The sequence below is a fragment of the Oncorhynchus kisutch genome, linkage group LG10, assembly GCF_002021735.2.
Source record: "Oncorhynchus kisutch isolate 150728-3 linkage group LG10, Okis_V2, whole genome shotgun sequence".
In the NCBI taxonomy this organism is placed as follows: Eukaryota; Metazoa; Chordata; class Actinopteri; order Salmoniformes; family Salmonidae; genus Oncorhynchus; species Oncorhynchus kisutch.
In genome coordinates this window covers 30,685,916-30,704,554 of record NC_034183.2, presented here as the reverse complement: position 1 = coordinate 30,704,554, position 18,639 = coordinate 30,685,916, and the positions used below count along the sequence as shown (strand labels likewise).

At 41.5% G+C, this 18,639-nt stretch overlaps 2 protein-coding genes across 2 annotated transcripts in view; one reads left to right on the top strand and one right to left on the bottom strand.

Annotated features, from left to right (window-relative positions):
- The window catches only part of LOC109898048 (carboxyl-terminal PDZ ligand of neuronal nitric oxide synthase protein), a 231,587-nt gene extending 217,199 nt beyond the window's left edge, over nt 1-14,388 (top strand). The window contains exon 12 of the mRNA XM_020492806.2: nt 970-14,388. Within this exon, the coding sequence (XP_020348395.1) occupies nt 970-1,564 (595 nt within the window). The 3' untranslated portion in view covers nt 1,565-14,388. The remainder of the gene's footprint in view (nt 1-969) is intronic.
- Nucleotides 10,909-18,639, bottom strand: part of LOC109898047 (serine/threonine-protein kinase Kist-like) — a 24,141-nt gene continuing 16,410 nt past the window's right edge. The window contains exon 8 of the mRNA XM_020492805.2: nt 10,909-18,496. Within this exon, the coding sequence (XP_020348394.1) occupies nt 18,350-18,496 (147 nt within the window). The 3' untranslated portion in view covers nt 10,909-18,349. The remainder of the gene's footprint in view (nt 18,497-18,639) is intronic.

Here is an 18,639-nt window from a genome sequence, read left to right as displayed (position 1 = left end):
CATTTGCAGATCACCCATACTCACAAACAGTTATACAATATTCACGTCCGCCACATGTCTGGGCCCAATAGTTATAACCCAGCTTTCAGACACTGTGCCTTGGAGATTCAATCCAATATTGGTTTTATCCAAAGAGTAAAACTGAGAGACAGCTAGTTATTTCTAAAAACCAATATTGTATTATTTTCTCTAAAGTGGAACGATTTAAGCTGGGAAATAGTAGTCATCCTCTCACCCCATATAAAAGACCATAACCGTTGAGTCAAAGATGTTTAAATGATTCATCTGAATTTTTCCAAACTGGGGCAGTGAATAAGTGATGAAGAGTAAGAGGAGGGTTAGTTAGACAGAAGCTGAGATTAAACACACACAGAGACTGAATGAGACATATTTGAGAGTTGAATTGCCTCATTTCTAATGTTAATCATACACAGTGCATGCACACACACACGCACACTCACCCTTGGGTCTCCCTTAGTTTAAAGAGACAGAACGAGCTGTCCGTCTACGCTGTAGCTGGTCATTGATCTGTCTGTCTCTTGACTGACACTCAGTCACCTACCTGACACACGGAGCCAGGACAGACATTTCACAGCTGCGTAACTCATAGAATTGGTAAATACGTGATGTGTGTTTAGACACTGATGTGTTGAGAAATGTGAATTGTCAGGTCACGTATAGACAGAGTAGTCATAAATGACTGGTATGTTTTTGCGGTGACTCACTCCTTATCACTATGGCAATGATACGGTTGTCACCATGACAATATGCTCATTTATGGGGGAAAGGTAGAGAAATATTCCACTGATAAAATAAACACACAGTCCCACAGCATAGAGAAGGGGGAGGAGAACGAGGGGAAGTTAGACAGAGAGCAAGTGATGGGGAGAGATTGAACAAATGTAAAAATGTGTTATTGTTAAAGTTACAGTGGTAATGGATGTCTCTTCCTCTTCTCTCTCCTTCCAGTCATGCCTCTCAGGACTCCTTCCCTCGTCTGGACCCCCCTCCTCCCGGTAAAAAGAAGCGTCTTCCTCGCACCCTGAAGACTACCCAGGACATGATGATCTCGTCTAACCCCGTCGTCACCACACCCCCCGAGACCCTCGATCACTCCCTCCTCTCCTCCCCTAACAAGACCTCCCTCATCAGCAATGAGCAGACCCCACCCAAGGGAGAGCAGGACAGAGAGAATGACAGAGGGAGAGACACATCCACCGGACTGACTGACCCTCTGGACAGCGAGAGGAAAGAGGAAGAGGTGAAGATGGATGGAGTGGAAGGGAATGAGACAGAGGAGAGGAGAGAGGAAGAGCAGACCCAGATTCAGCTCCAGCTCTCTGTCCCAGACCTTATCCATAAGGACCACGTGGTCCCCCCCAGGTCGAGGACGTCTGAGCCCAGGCAGAAGGCCCCGGGAGCAGACACCAGGCTAGCCTCCACCCCGCTAAAAGCTCCGTACAGGATCAGTGTGAGTGAGGATGGGCTGATGGAGAACAGCTCCCTCTGTAGGAAAGGATCAGCAGACACAGAGGAGCCTGAACAACACCCCGACCTGCTTTGAGAAGAGACACACACACACACACACACACACACACACACACACACACACACACACACACACACACACACAAAGCCTCTGGAGAGAGGGAGAGATAATGGGAACAGTGATGTGGAGAGGAGCTGGCAGAAGGAGAGCAGAAGACAGAGATTGTTTGTGTGAGAATAAGAAAGGGAGGGAGGATGTTTTTGACTAGACCCTAGACTAGGGTCTTCACTAGTTACTACAGCCACAAAGTCATAAACCCCACCTATTTCTACAGTTTCTCTTCTTAAAATGTGATTTTCAACCTTAACCACACTGCTAACCTTATGGCTAAGCTTAACCCTAAATTAACCCTAACACTTTTTTTTTATGATATAGACAATTTTGACTTTGTATCTGTGGTAACTAGTGGAAACCTAGGGTTAGGGGAGAGAGATATAGATCGAGATATAGTGTGTTTGTTTGAGTGAGAGTTGGATATAGTGGGAGAGGAACAGATAGAGGAAGGGTATGTGTGAGAGAGTTAAGAGAGAGAACAAGACAGAGATGGGGAAAGAGTATCTATTTTAACATATCATTAAGGGACATACCAAATCTTTTCAAGAGAACCACAACATCTTGGTCTGCCAACACTGTTTTATGTCATGTTTTATATTGTTAACCTTGCAACGTAATGTAGGAAGGAAGATATATACCCAGACATTCTCGATTTCTAAAATAATCTATTTCAAATGTCATAGTGCCCTTTTCATGCTGAGAGAGAATGTATTTTTTATGATCTTTTATAACTGTTGCCCTTCAGGAAATATATCAAGCGTTCAGCAGGGAATATGAAAACCAAAGTGAACACGACATTAACACTGAAGTTCATGCTGTTGTGTCGGTGATGTCATCCTCACAACACATATTGAGATAAGTATTGTGGCAGACATGCAATTGGGTTTGTGCAGCCTGTACAGTATGTGGGTTTGATTTACATTTGTTGATTGACAGTCATGGTTTTAGTAGTGCCAATCACAGTCCTGTTGCTTTATTTCCTTACAATAAGGGTCAAAGGTTTTAGAATACCTACTCATTCAAGGGTTTTTCTTCTTCTTTTTACTATTTTCTACATTGTAGAATAAAAGTGAAGACAACAAAACTATGAAATAACACATGGAATCATGCAGTAACCAAAAAGTGTTAAACAAATCCAAATAGCCACTCTTGGCATTCTCTCAACCAGCTTCATGACATAGACACCTGCAATGCATTTCAATTAACATTAACATTAACTTTCCTTAATGCATTAATTAGTTGTGTTGTGACAAGGTAGGGGTGGTATACAGAAGATAGCCCTATTTGGTAAAATACCAAGTCCATATTATGGCAAGAACAGCTCAAATAAGAAAAGAGAAATGAAGGTCCATCATTACTTTAAGTCATGAAGGTCAGTCAATATGGAAGATTTCAAGAACTTTGTAAGTTTCTTCAAGCGCTGATGAAACTGGCCCTCATGAGGACCGCCACAGGAATGGAAGACCCAGAGTTACCTCTGCTGCAGACAATAAGTTCATTAGAGTGACCAGCCTCAGAAATTGCAGCTAAATGCTTCACAGGTAGTGTATGTTGTCATTTGTTTTAAGCTTCTGAATCCTTCTGCCAAAAAATGATGGCACCAGAGACGACCACACACACACACGCAGATAGAAAGGAGTCTTTGTCTGTGGCTGCAATTCTCACTCACAGCCTCCTCACACCTCTACTCATCCCATCCTCCTATTTCCACCTCCTCCACTCCTCCCTGAGATGAACAACCAGATCCACTCTCTTTTTGCCCGCAGCACCTATTAATAAGACTTTACATCAGTGCCTTGCAAAACTAACCTTAGATCAGTGTGTCGGAGGAATTACTACTCCAACAGAACAAGGCTTAGGTATTCTGTGTAGGGTGGTATTGGGGTGTGTGTGGATCTGTGCTTCTGTGCTTGGCATCCACTGTATTTTCAACTATTTGTTTCAGATGGTGTTTTTTGATTAACTAATAAGGTAACCTAATCATAATCATTATGTAAACTAAAGCAATAATTCATATATATTAAATCATTCATATATTTATCCATGTGGAGTCTAGACTGTTGTTGTCTTATATCGTTATTTCTACATGAGAAACCTAAGGACAGGTGGTTGTAAAGCTGTTTTACAGCATCAACACCTAGCTTACCTGTATCAGTACTATCCTGACCACGTATGTTATATCAGATCTTGAAATGTGAAGGACTATACTGTACATTTATGGACATTTTGGACACCTTCATAATGATTTATTTTGAAATCATATTTAGTCATAAGTCTAGCACAATATAAAAATGTTCAACTAGTTGTAAAGACATTTGATTGACATGGAATGATATGACATACATTTGATTTATTATGAATGATTTATGCATTATTGTAATTGTTGTTTTAAGTTTTGTATTCTACAAGATGGTCGATATCATTTCACTACTCCAAGGTTGAATGAAGGAAAGACATAATGAGCAAGGATGATGGTGTGTGTGTGTGTGTGTGAGAGAGAGAGAGAGAGAGAGAGAGACAAACAGCCTGTTATGTATTATGACACATATGGACAGTTCTGATGAAGCCTTTTCACTGCAGGTTTTACTATTCATAATAATAAAAAAATATTGTGTAACAACAAATCTGTGACATATATACACAATGCATTCTGAAAGTATTCAGACCCCTTGACTTTCCCACATTACAGCCTTATTCTAATATGTATTAAATACAAAAAGTTCCTCAATCTACACACAATACCCCATGATGACAAATCAAAAACAGGTTTGGAGAAAAGAAACAGAAATACCTTATTTACATAAGTATAAAGACCCTTTGCTATGAGACTCAAAATTGAGCTCAGGTGCATCCTGTTTCCATTGATCCTCCTTGAGATGTTTCTAGTCCACCGGTGGTAAATTCAAATGATTGGACCTTTTCAGCGGCAGGGACTGGGAGACTAGTCAGGATCGAGGGAAAGATGAACGGTGCAAAGTATAGAGAGATCCTTGATAAAAACCTGCTCCAGAGCGTTCAGGACCTCAGACTGGGGTGAAGGTTCACCTTCCAACAGGACAACGACCCTAAGCACACAGCCAAGACAACGCAGGAGTGGCTTCAGGGCAAGTCTCTGAATGTCCTTGAGTGGCCCAGCCAGAGCTGTAACTTAATGAAATGTGGAAAAAGTCAAGGGGTCTGAATACTTTCCAAATGCACTGTATATATATTTTTTGGGGGGGAGATTTATTTAGATTTTCCAGTTATATTTTTCTTGTTTGTTTGTTGTTTGGATAACACTAACTAACACTAACTGGAAAATATAAAGAAGAAAATGAAATATAAAACTCTTTTACCTGTAACTTATGGACCAAACGGAAAAGACTTTGCTCTCTTCTGTCTTATCAGAAGCTTTCCTGTCTATTTTGGGCCATTTCCTGTTGTGCTTCTTTCCCCTCACACAACAATGGCAAATTGTGTCACATTCAACACTGCCACTGTCACATCTTATGCTGAATTTAGGATCCTGGAAAGTGGAGTGGAGACAATAAAATATAATTGGATTTTCCATATTTATGTATCCCTCCATACTTGCAGAATGACAATTAAGAGCAGAGGCAGAAATAAAATGGCAAAACAGCACATTTCACTGACTGCATCTATCCAGTGGGTGGCAATAAAACATTTTAAAACACTTTCATGTTCAATTGTTGGATTGTTTTGAAGGGGGTAGTCATTTTTCTCTGTATTTTTGCATTTTGCTAGAGGATATTTATAGGGCTACTAAAATACATTCCATTCACCATGGTTACCACATATTGCAAACTGTGGCGACTTTTCTTGTATACGTTTTCTATGCTGTACTGTTTAGCACGTTTTTAGTATGCTGGGGAACTGATTACAAGATCTAGCCAGGACCCTGGCTTGAACCTAATATCTCCTGTCACTGTTCACAGAAAGCAAGCAAGATAAAAGGGCTACACTGTAGAACTCATTTCTATTGTCTGACCTCATTTGATAGCCTTGACTTTGCATACATCCTCTCTTACAGAATGGCACGCGTGTCATTTTTCTATTGCCTTCAAATGCTGCATTGCCTAGACTGCACGTAAACACTGATGAATATGTAAATGAGATTAAGTGATTTATTTGGTGTAACCATCTCAACGCCATGTCTCAGCTGTCTGTGTTCTCCTCTTCTTTATTGTATTTCATGTCAAATCCTTCCCTCCTCCTTCAAAGGGAATAATGAAGTGAACCAGAGAATAAACCTGTTTACTTAGCCATCATCTAGACTCAGAAGAGGAACAGAACAAATGTGTTTTTATATCACTTCCTGTGAGAAGGATGAAAGTGAATTCATGTATTAGCTGCTTCTTGATTATAACACATCCTCTGTCAGAGGTCATTCCACCGACTGGAGGAAATCCTCTGCTTTAATGTATATTTAATCTATTCTCTAATTTGAGCCAGCAACAGGCAGGCAGCCACTGGATTCCTTCCTCGTCCTAAATATCACAGTGTTCCTATCTTCAATAAACACGTGGAGGATTATTAAAGTCCTTCGCAGCCAAGCGACGCTGAAAGACAGAATGTCACACTGATAAGGAATAGCAATAGGATTACACAGTTAAACGATGTTATAATCTGAGTTGAACTTTGAACTGTTAACATTTTCCAAACAGCGATACTGGCTGAGTATCATCCTCTATGTCCTGGTGTGTGTGTGTTGGTTCTTTTTATACATTTTATTTCACCTTTATTTAACCAGGTAAGCTAGTTGAGAACAAGTTCTCATCTACAAATGCGACCTGGCCAAGACAAAGCAAAGCAGTGCGACAGAAACAACACATGGAATAAACAAGCGTACAGTCAATAACACAATAGAAAAAAAGAAAGTCTATATACAGTGTGTGCAAATGGTGTGAGGTGGTAAAGGAATAAATAGGCCAAAGTAGCAAAGTAATTACAATTTAGCAGATTAACACTGGAGTGATAGATGGTGTGTAAGTAGTGATACTGGTGTGCAAAACAGCCGCAAAGTAAATAAAAACAATATGGGGATGAGGTAGGTAGATTGGGTGGGCTATTTACAGATGGACTATGTACAGCTGCAGCGATCGGTTAGCTGCTCAGATAGCTGATGTTTAAAGTTAGAGGTCAATGTAAGTCTCCAGCTAGTCCCCACAAGGATAGCAAAACAAGGAAAATTCTCCCTCGTAGGGAACATTTCCCACATCCTCATGAGGATAAAGGCTTTTTTAAGATAAGGCGCTAGGGTTAGAATTAGGAGTTAGGAGTTACAGGTTAAGGAAAATAGGATTTTGAATATAAATACAGTTTAGGTCCCCACGAGGATAGAAGAACATCAACGTGTGTGTGCGTGTGTGTGTGCGCGCAAAATTGGGTCTGGAACAGGACTACACAGAGGCAGTCAAGCTGGCTGTTTAATCGCACTCCCAAGACACTGGCAGACTTTCTCTGGCTAAAACACAGAGTAAACACACACACACACACTTAGAGCCAGTGAGACAGTGGGGAGTTAATCAGTACAACTCATTAATCAGAGTGAGTGAATGCACGTCAATTGATTAGAATGGCTATTTCACTAGTCAACAGTTTAAAAAGGAGCTTCCTTTCCTGGTTTAATACACAAACTAGACAGAAACAGGCCCAGACTGGCAAGTGGACTACACAGGTTCAAGGTGAAGGAAGGTGGTGTACACTTTTTTTTAAGGCATGCCACAGTTAGAAAGGTGACAAGTTCACCTGAGAGGACACCAGAGTGTAGAGTCCTCCTGTCTAGCGAGTTTCCTTTTTCTTCCTCTCCCTCGGATAGGATAATCTGACCTCCAACACACACACACAATGTATTAGGCAGCGTCAGCAAGCTGAATTGGATTTTATCAGCCTTATCGATCAGATTGTCTGTGTGTGTGTCCGTTCGTATTCCCCTTCTATCCTCTCGTGATGAGGCCACTGTGCTGATCTTCACCGGGCTAGGTCCCTGCAGGTCTCTCAATCCCCTGCTCTCAGCCTATTTCTCGATCTCCCTTGCTCTCTCACTCTCCAGTGAACATGCCTGAATAAGAAAATTGAAAGAATACAACATTTTAAAAAGTAAGCTTTATGAAACATCTTTTTGAGTGCGGACCGATCACACCTTCGTATTTATCTGAATTCAAGGTTTTTACGCACCAACCAAAATTCCGTGATGGTCACGTTTTGATTAACATGCCTGCGACAGACAGCCATACAGTGCCTTCAGAAAGTATTCACACCCTTATACTTTTTCTACATTTTGTTGTGTTGCAGCCTGAATTTAAAATGTTCTAAATTGAGATTGTGTCATAGATCTACACACAATACTCCATAATGTCAAAGTGGAATTTTGTTTGGAGATTTTATTTATGAAACATTTAAAGCTGAAATGTCTTGAGTCAATATGTTTTCAACACCGTTGTTATGGTAAGCCTAATAAATAAGTTCAGGAGTAAAAATGTGCTTAATAAATCACGTAATAAGTTGCATGGACTAATTCCTTGTTCAATAAAAGTGGTTAACATTTTTTTAATGACTACCTCATCTCTGTACAACAATGCACTTAAGTAAAACTGCAAAGAATGTGACAAAGAAATGTACTTTTGTCCTGAAAAGTGTAATGTTAGGGGCAAATCCAACACCACATCACGGAGTACCAATCTTCATATTTTCAAGCATGGTGATGGCTGAATCATGTTATGGGTATGCTTGTCATTAGCAATAATTAAATAATTTTTTTTGGATAAAAAAATCCTAGAGGAAAACCTGGTTCAGTCTGCTTTCCAACAGACACTGGGAGATGAACTCACCTTTAAGCAGGACAATAACCTAAAACACAAGGCCAAATCTACACTGGAGTTTCTTACCAAGACGACTTTAAATGTTCCTGAGTGGCCAAGTTATAGTTGACTTATAAATTGTCTTGAAAATGTATGGCAATAATTTAAAATATCTGGTCTAGTAAATAATCAACAATCAACTTGACAGAGCTTGAAGAATTTTAAAAATAGTCACACCGGTTTGAGTGTGTCAAGAACTGCAACGCTGCTGGGTTTTTCACACTCAACAGTTTCCCATGTGTATCAAGAAAGGTCCACCACTCAAAGGACATCCAGCCAACTTGACACAACCGTGGGAAGCATTAGAGTCAACATGGGCCAGCATCCTGTGGAACGCTTGACACCTCGTAGTCCATCCCCCGACAAATCGAGGCTGTTCTGAGGGCAAAAGTGGGTGCAACTCAATGTTTTGTACACTCAGTGCATGTCCCCTGTCAGAAGATCAAGGGAAGTGTGTGAGTGTGTGTGTGTGTGTGTGTTGGACAGGCCCTCTCGGTCCGACTATTCCTTGTTCTAGTTCTACAGCTATTCATCAGCAGATCAATGACTAACTTCAGGCTGTGAGAACATTGAAACACTGCAGACAAAGCGGATTTTGCTTTGACTCAAAGTTGACCATTCCAATATTCTCTTTCTCACGTACAAGTTGGAAAGTCTCTTCCTTCCGCTAACCATCCATTGGTCTGTCCTCTAGGTGCCCAGTGTGGTTGTGCCCAGACAAGGGCTTCGTTATGGGGCAGGCTGTAAACTACTCCCAGTGACAGGAAGCAGCAGGACAATGTGTTAGGAGGCTGTGGGGTGGCTGTGGAATGCAGAGGGCTACAGGGGGTCTGCTCTTATAGTCTTATTACTCACTTGTTTGAGAGCTCTAATGTAGGCCTACTACGTATTTTTAATACCTACAATGGGAAATTAAATTGGTCTTGATCAGGGGTTCAAAGCAAAATAATTTTTCAATAATTTAGATCTGAACAGAACCATATTTTTTTTTCCGTTCTGCTATTCCGACCTGCAATATCAAATTCTGAATCAGTTCGAACCCCAAAAAGGTTCCGGGTTTATATCGTTTCCTTTCTGTTCCGCTAAAATCGAAATGTTTTCACATAAGCTCAACATTAAATTACTTCACCAATCAGTGCAGATAGAGCAGCTTGCTATGAAGCAGGCAAGCTATAGTTGTTTGATCCTAGGCAGCCGGTTGTTTACATGCGTGATGGACAGACAAGTGTAGGGCACGACGTGACTGAAATTTTGCGGGTGGCGAGAGAGGGTGGAGGCGGCGGCTTGAAGCATTGGGCATCTTGTTATGACATGAATCATCTGAATTAGGCCCACAGAATTATATACCTACAAAGGAGCGGCTTCTATGGAGGAACATTGAAAGTCTTTGGACTTACAAGAGCTGGCTTAACGTTGGACCAGAGATACAAGCTTGTTAGCTAGCTAGCTGTGGGCAGAGGGGCACCAGAATTAAAAACGCACCTTACCTTTTTGTAGTTAAATTCAATGTGAAACGTGATAGCTATAGTATCCGTAACTAGCACTGAAAATGTTAATCCATTCTTTGCTAATTAAAAACCTCCCCCTAATTGCTGAATCAAGCTTGTAACGTCAGTAGGCTACAGTAACCTAAGCTTTAGAAAGGAGAGGGGAAGGTTGCCTACACACGCACTGGCAAAGATTTTCAGCTGGCAGGCAGACACAAGAATACGTTTCTAAGTGAAATAGTGAGGGCTTTGCACAGGTGCCTTGTTGCAATTTTATATGGGACTGAAAGAAATTTCCAGAAGTAAAACAAATGTTATTAACCAGTTCCCATGCTTTTAAAATAACGGTTCTGCTCCGGAACAGTATAGATCACTTTCGTTCCCGGTTCGGATTCTGTTCCTCGAACCGGTTCCAACCCCTGGACTTGATAAGGCACTAACTCATGCATGGGTTCATATGTTTTCAAGGCATCGTAGTGTTTACCACTCAAGTCTATTTGGCTCGGTGTTCAACTATGACGTGTTAGTGGGATAGCCTGGATATCGGGCTATGAGATATTCCTTTTATAATTAATTATCAGTCAGCCTGTATCCCTCCACCCCAGAAAGTTGTGGAAAGCAATTATTTGTTGGCTTGCTGAAAACATCAGGGCAAGGTAATCGATCAGAGTATGACAGGGATCAATAGACCTTGTTAGATGCATTTATCGTGCGTGGTTGTGAGGTCTGCTCAACTCAGCGGCTAGACTGTGGGGATCAAAAAAAGAGAAAGCAACAGAAGTAAATAAATCTAATAGTAATAGCAGTATGTTGTGATGTGTGGCTGTGCTGGCCTCTAGTGGCAAATCTACGTTAATACATCATGTAAGGTTTTTACATCTGTATTGATATAGCTGATCCAGACTGTAAAAACAAGCATAAATGGGCTAACATACTGCAAACACAAATTAAAAGATAGTCAAGTCAAGCGTTCTTTATTGTGCGATAATGCAAACGACAATAAGAACATGTATAGTCAATCTCAGAACAGAGTTCTGTGAGGCAATACATGGTCTCTCTCACACACACACCACGTTTCATACTCATAATATGTGCCTTTAATAATGCAGATTTGCCAGATCAGTTAGTGTGAGTGGAGTGATTCTCAGAGCGAAATATTCACGTCAGATCAAGTTGTGTTGGAGACACGGTTGTTCTTTGTAACAGGGGGGCTGCCAGCCGCTCAATGGAGTAGGCTTTCATGAAACCCAAAGGAGACAAAAGGATGCTAAAAATAAAAAAGGCAACAGTGATAATCATCATGATTGTCTTTCAGTGGGGAAGGGACATGATTGATAACACATTGGTATCAGTGCTGTAGTCTTTGGAGACTGCGTCCTAAATTATATTGCTCGAACTGAGATTTTGCTTTCATTTAAATCAGTGCTGTAAAGCATGGTTGGGCTCAATTCAGTGGAGTTCAGAGTTCCTGTATAAGCTTAAGTGCACTTCTCGCTAATAAACCTGAATGAAACATAATGCTAATCAACAACCAGCTGGGAGGATGCAGGAAGCCTCCCCTCATTCAAACCACTAGAAATGAATATAAAGAACAAACTCTACTCTCTAACCTTTATACCTACCTGTGTGTTACTGCAGTAACTTGGGTCAACAATAACTTCTAATGAGAGTGAGAACAAGAGAGATGGAGTGTTGTCAGCTTGGAGGCTATCGCCTCCCCTCACTGATACAGATTAACCCAGTGACCTCCCTCCCCCTCATTTGCCTAATACCCCCTAGCCCACTCCCGGCCTCCCCTTGACCCCTCATCATCAAAGCCAAGTGTATATATAAGGCTGCCTGTGTGTATATGGATGAGGACCAGGCCATTCTCTCCATTAGGCAGAGTCTGAGAATCCCAAGGAGAGGGGCTTTATGCATATTAACAAGTCTCTGGTCCTCTGCTGGACTGGCCTATCAGGTCAGGGGGTTAGAGGTCAGAGCTGGAGCAGGATAGAACAGTGATAGATAGGGCTGACAGACGAGCACAGATTGCCCCGGGTGTCTGCAAACAGTCACTCCTTCCATCCATTACTGAATAGATTTGGGTCGGGTGGATGCTCAGTGACAATTCTAAAACTTCAGAGTAACACAAAAAAACTTTCCAAAAGAAAGTTACACAATAATTCTGCCTTCTCTCAATATGGAGTTAGGCCGTAAACTGGGATATTTTATTCAAGAGCGTACAGTACTACTTAGCTAGGAAGCTTTTTAGTCTTACCGACACAGCCCCGGGATATGAAACAGCTAACTAGAGATGAGAATAGTCTGTGGCCTAAAGAAAGTCTCGAGCTCAAAGCAGCATGGTACAGTTGAAGTCAGAAGTTCACATACACGTAGGTTGGAGTCATTCGTTTTTTACGATTGCTTACACTCTAAATTGAACTTTTCCCACAATTAGCAAAACCTTACACTCAAGGAGCAAAACACAAAGTTAGATTTGCATAACTGTAAGCACATTGTCAGCTTCACACTATTTGCAAAACATTACACAGTGATTTGCAAAACACTAAACACCCTTGTATACATCAGACACAGAAGTATATCATGTCACTCCTATCCTGTCACTATCAAATTACCACACCTATGAGCCAATCTGTTAAACACAGCCATCAGGTGCAAACACATGATTGCTGAATTGTAGACGCACTAATCAGGTTTAAGCACTATAAAAATGCAGCAGGTAGGTTCACCTGTCTTCAACCAAAATGGAAGGAGTCAGAAGAAGAGTGAGGGTGAGAGGAGGAGTACACGGAGGAGGAGTACACGGAGGAGGAGAAGGAAGTAGAGGAAGAGGCAGAGGCCGAGCCAGAGGTCGAGGAAGACCTGAAGCAGGAGGAGAACGTGCACAAAGAAGAGGACGAAACTCATCAAATGACATTCGTGCAACACTAGTGGACCATGTTGTGAACCACGGATTGACGCTGAGGGAGGCTGGACTGAGAGTTCAGACAAATCTTAGCAGATATACAGTGGCATCTGTCATAAGGACTTTGACAGGAAAACAGGTAAAAGATCTGTCTACAGTAACAGTTACAGTAATCAGCTGCTTATTGTCAGCACCATATCAGGACTTGTGATACCCCTTCCTGTGACATTGTACAGTAAGTTACATGTATTATTCTCTACATAGGATTGGGGGTCAGGAACGACAAGGAGGAAGGGGGCCCATATTCATGCAAGAACAAGAGAGATAATAAACATGGTTTTGGCCAATAATGCCATCAGGCTCAGAACTATAAGCCAACATTATCGGTAACCATGCCATTTTCAATAATGTCCATCAGGTCTCTCAGTCAACACTGGCACGCATCAAGGAAAGACATCAGGTTCAAATGAAACAACTTTATCGAGTGCCTTTTGAGCGAATTCAGAGAGGGTCAAACAGCTGCAGCATTGAGTATGTGGAGGTTTGTATTGTTCACTTTAGCACTGTGATGTTGCATACTGCACACAACTTTTTTTTACATTGACTGAAAACTAGACCTATCCTGAACTACACAATCTTGTCTTTCACTGTATTTCGGGGAGTTTCGCAGATGGACGCAGAGGAAATCCTGCATGAATTCATATATATTGATGAGGCAGGGTTCAACCTCACAAAAGCAAGGAGAGGCAGAAATATCATTGGCCACAAGGCTATAATCAATGTCCCAGGGCAACATCACCCTTTGCGCTGCCATTTCACAGCATGGAGTTGTCCTCCGTCATGCCAAAACGGTCCCTTACAACACACCTCACATTCTCACATTTTTGGACCGATTGCACCACATCGTCCCAGCAGGTAATGAAATACACCAGATGCACTACACGGTCATCTGGGACAATGTGTCATTCCACCGCTCTGCTTTGGTCCAGAACTTGTTTCAACACCATCCAGTTGACAGTACTATACCTTCTACCATACTCTCCATTTCTAAACCCTATCGAAGAGTTTCTCTGCATGGCGGTGGAAGGTTTACAATCCCAGGCTCAGGTACCCCTCATTCAGGCCATGGAGGACGCCCGTGACCAAGTGGACGCCGCAGCTGTGCAAGGATGGATTCGACATTCAAGATGGTTCTTCCCGCATTGTCTTGCTAATGATGATATTGCTTGTGATGTTGATGAAATTCTCTGGCCAGATTCAGCTAGGCGAAGAGAATGTATAGTATGTTTACTGTAGTATTTTCTGTACAATATTGTCAGTTTAGATGATTTTTTTATGTTGGTTGTTATTTACTGTAATTGTAACCTGTACTGGATACAGTATTTTACATTTGTCCGTTGTTTGCCGAGCTAACAGTGTTATGCACACTACTGTAGTAGCATGAAAACTGGGACATGTTTTGTTGTGATTCTCCATGTTGACTGATTTGGGTATATGGGCCCCGTTTTCAAAATTGTGCTTAAACAATTGAAAAAAAAAAACTTATTTTTCAACCACAAATTTCTTGTTAACAAAAGACTGTTAGGATATCTACTTTGTGCATGACGCAAGTAATTTTTCCAACAATTGTTAACAGACCGATTATTTCATTTATAATTCACTGCATCACAATTCCAGTAGATTAGAAGTTTACATATACTAAGTTGACTGTGCCTTTAAACAACTTGGAAAATTATGTCATGGCTTTAGAAGCTTCTGATAAGCTAATTTACATCATTCGAGTCAATTGGAGGTGTACCTGTGGATATATTTCAAGGCCTACCTTCAAACTCTGTGCCTCTTTGCTTGACATCATGGGAAAATCAAAAGAAAAATCAGCCAAGACCTCAGAAAAAGCGTTGTAGACCTCCACAAATCTGGATCCTCTTTGGGAGAAATTTCCAAAAGCTTGAAGGTACCACGTTCATCTGTACAAAACAATAGTACACAAGTATAAACACCATGGGACCACGCAGCAGTCATACTGCTCAGGAAGGAGACACGTTCTGTCTCCTAGAGATTAACGTACTTTTGTGTGAAAAGTGCAAATCAATCCCAGAATAACAGCAAAGGACCCTGTGAAGATGCTGGAGGAAACAGGTACAAAGTATCTATACCCATAGTAAAACGAGTCCTATATCGACATAAACTGAAAGGCCGCTCAGCAAGGAAGAAGCCACTGCTCCAAAACCACCATAAAAAAGCCAGACTACGGTTTGCAACTGCACATGGGGACAAAGATCGTACTTTTTGGAGAAATGTCCTCTGGTCTGAAGAAGAAAAAAAATACAACTGTTTGGCCATGATGACCATCGTTATGTTTGAAGGAAAAAGGGGGAGGCTTGCAAGCCGAAGAACACCATCCCAACCGTGAAGCAGTGGGGTGGCAGCATCATGTTGTAGGGGTGCTTTGCTGCAAGTCACAAAATAGATGGCATCATGAGGGTGGAAAATGATGTTGATATATTGAAGCAACATCAGTCAGGAAGTTAAAGCTTGTTCGCAAATGGGTCTTCCAAATGGACAATGACCCCCAAGCATACTTCCAAAGTTGTGGCAAAATGGCTTAAGGACAACAAAGTCAAGGTATTGGAGTGGCCTTCACAAAGCCCTGACCTCAATCCTATAGAAAATTTGTGGGAAGAACTGAAAAAGCATGTGCGAGCAAGGAGCCCTACAAACCTGACTCAGTTACACCAGCTCTGTCAGGAGGAATGGGACAAAATGCACCCATCTTATAGTAGGAAGCTTGTGGAAGGCTACCTGAAACATTTGACCCTAGTTAAACAATGTAAAGGCAGTGCTACCAAATACTAATTGTGTATGTAAACTTCTGACCCACTTGGAATGTGATGAAAGAAATAAAAACAGAAATAAGTAATTCTCAACTATTATTCTGACATTTCACATTCTTAAAATCAAGTGGTGATCCTAACTGACCTAAGACAGGACATTTTTTACTAGGATTAAATGTCAGAAATGTTGAAAAACGGAGTTTAAATGTATTTGGCTAAGGTGTATGTAAACTTCCGACTTCAACTGTATGTACTCGGACTTACAGCACAGCTCCCTCTCTCTCTGTTACTGTCGCTCTCCTTCTCATGTAGTGTCTGTACCTATGTAGTTGTACTGGTTTTCCCTGAAACCAGGGAAACTCGCTGCTAACAAATATCATATAGAAGTTTGTGAATCTTGCTAGCTATGGGCTAACACCAGATACCACCTCGCCCACAAATCCATTACAGCAATCTAAAAGCTTTATCAGATACATAGAATGTTTTCATATGAGTATATCAGAAGACATAGAAGTAAAGAAACAGACACTGTATTAGGATAACTGACCCAAAGTGTAAACAAAAAACAAAGAAGCTCCCTGAATTTTTGCATAAAGAAATGTCATCATCATGCGCCATGGTTGTGGAGATCAGGAAGGAAACTATGAAGGCTTTCATTGGGATCTACTTTGAATAACACACTGAAGGGACAGTGTGCTGAAACTAAATGGCAACATTACAGTGTTAGACTAGATAACACAGAGAAGGCAGCTAAGGCAGTGGACTACATTTGGTATGGGATAACCTCACATATCGATGTTATGACCGGTCACCCATAAGTCCTGGTCAGTGCTTTCACATTTAGGCAGGATGTTGTCAACAATGTCTCAATCAGCCTTGACAGTTATCACATGGCGCCAGTTGACTGGAAGTGTTAGTTACAAATGGAGTAAATTGCAGAATATCCAGAATGTTGTTTCTGCTCATGTTAATATATGGTCTCTTTCTCAAACATCTGGAGAGGCTGGGCAGGCAGGACGGAGCTTTAGCCTGTTCAATGCCAGCCAACTCATTCAGAAGCATCTGTGCCCAACCTGAAGCGTCCATCATAGTCCAAAATGTGTACGTGTATGCACAGCAGTGTTCTAGAATATTGGACCCTTGGCTTTCATACTTTTAGAATTCTCAGGGCAGCACAAGCATTTTCGCCAACTGTGAACACATTCAAATGAATAGCCGTGTTGGCTGGGAATTGTGGGGTGGTGAGCGCTCGGGCTGTGTCCCCCCACAGACGGTGTTTCAGAGCTGCATCGCTATGTCACAATGGGATGCCGGACTATCGAGTCTCAGCGTTTGTGGACTATGATTTACGCTTAAGATTCAATGTTATTGGACTGAATATGAGCAGCAGACAGACAAGGGGAAGACTGTCTGAATAAATACTGCCCCTAACATAACAATGTTGCATGCAATGAACTGATAAGTTAATTTCAACATCCCCCGCACACAACATAGGATACAAAACTCTGCAGTATTGGATTAATCTATAATCTCACCATAATCAACAAATACCTACACTAGCACAGCGCTCACACATTGGTTTGTCATGTAGACTAACTCACAGACGTCAGGTAGAACTGACAGTCGGTTACTGTTTTACGAAAGGGTCAGCTCGAATGCTCTTCCAACTGAAATATTCAACTGTGAAAACCCTATGCATGGGTTCTGAACGTAAAGTAAACTTGTTGCTTTGTATCGTACAGTGCTAAGGAAATAACCCATTCCTTTCATAACATATCGGGGAAAAAAACTGTTAACTTCCACTCACATCAGCGCAGCCATTCTGGAGTATAAGTAGTATATGGGTCAACTTGGACAAAATGTAATAATAGTATATAAGGTAGAAATTAGAAATATTTATATTTTTCATGTACCACAGAAAAGTGCTGACGTTGAGTGGATGGAGTTTAGGCTCAGAACGTTCTAGAACTCAGCGTGATTCTACTGATGATCTGGAGTGGTACCTTTGGAATTCAAGTCTCAAAACAAACATCTCATAGAAAAATAGGTAATGGGAAGGTAACTTTGGACAAGATGAAATTGTGGCTCAGCTTTTAACAAGAGAGACCCAAGATCAATCTATCAGGAACGGTTTCAATTACACTAATAAATATAGGATATTCAAGCTGTTGCGTACAGACAAAACTAGGGCCCTATTCAATCCAAACTGCTTGCTGGGTTTACGAAACCCATAGGGTACTTGGTACTGTACTTGTGCTCTTCAAGATCGGTGGACATCAAGTAATTATTTTGTTCAGGGTTTGACATCAGCACAGTGTGCAAAGTGGGACAGTGTGCAGTTTTGGCCAGTGAGGATCCATTATCAAAAGTCAAGCCAGCTATGATAAACATATGACCCATCTGAATCTGTCAACCATAGCATCCAGCAGTATACATCCCCATAGCAGGACATGGAAGATTGGATTATACAAATCTTTCCTTTCGCAGACTGTTGCTACATACAGTAAAGCTACAGGACACACTAGGTTAACTCTGGCTCTAGAGGCTGCAGAAAGCAGAGTGGTGATCTGATATGACTATACACATCATGACAGTGACTGACTGAGGCCTAGGCCTGTGCTCTTCAGCAGACGGTGTGTGTGTGTGTGTGTGTGTGTTCACTGCACGGTCTGGTACAGATAGCCTCTTTTGTAAGCACTCCGGGGGTAGAACGTGGCAACGACAAACTTCCCGTCAAAGGTCCGTCCCGTCAGCAGTCTCTGGGCCTCTTTGGAGTCGCCTGCGTTAGCGTATTCTACAAACACCTGGGGGAAACATGCATGCACACACAGATTAAGCCAAGAACAGTTAAAAATGCGGGTCTACAATATCTACAAATGTATAAACTACAAAAAAACTGTATGGAAGTATTAGAAAGACAAACTGCTAATGGGGCTAGTTGTGTGTG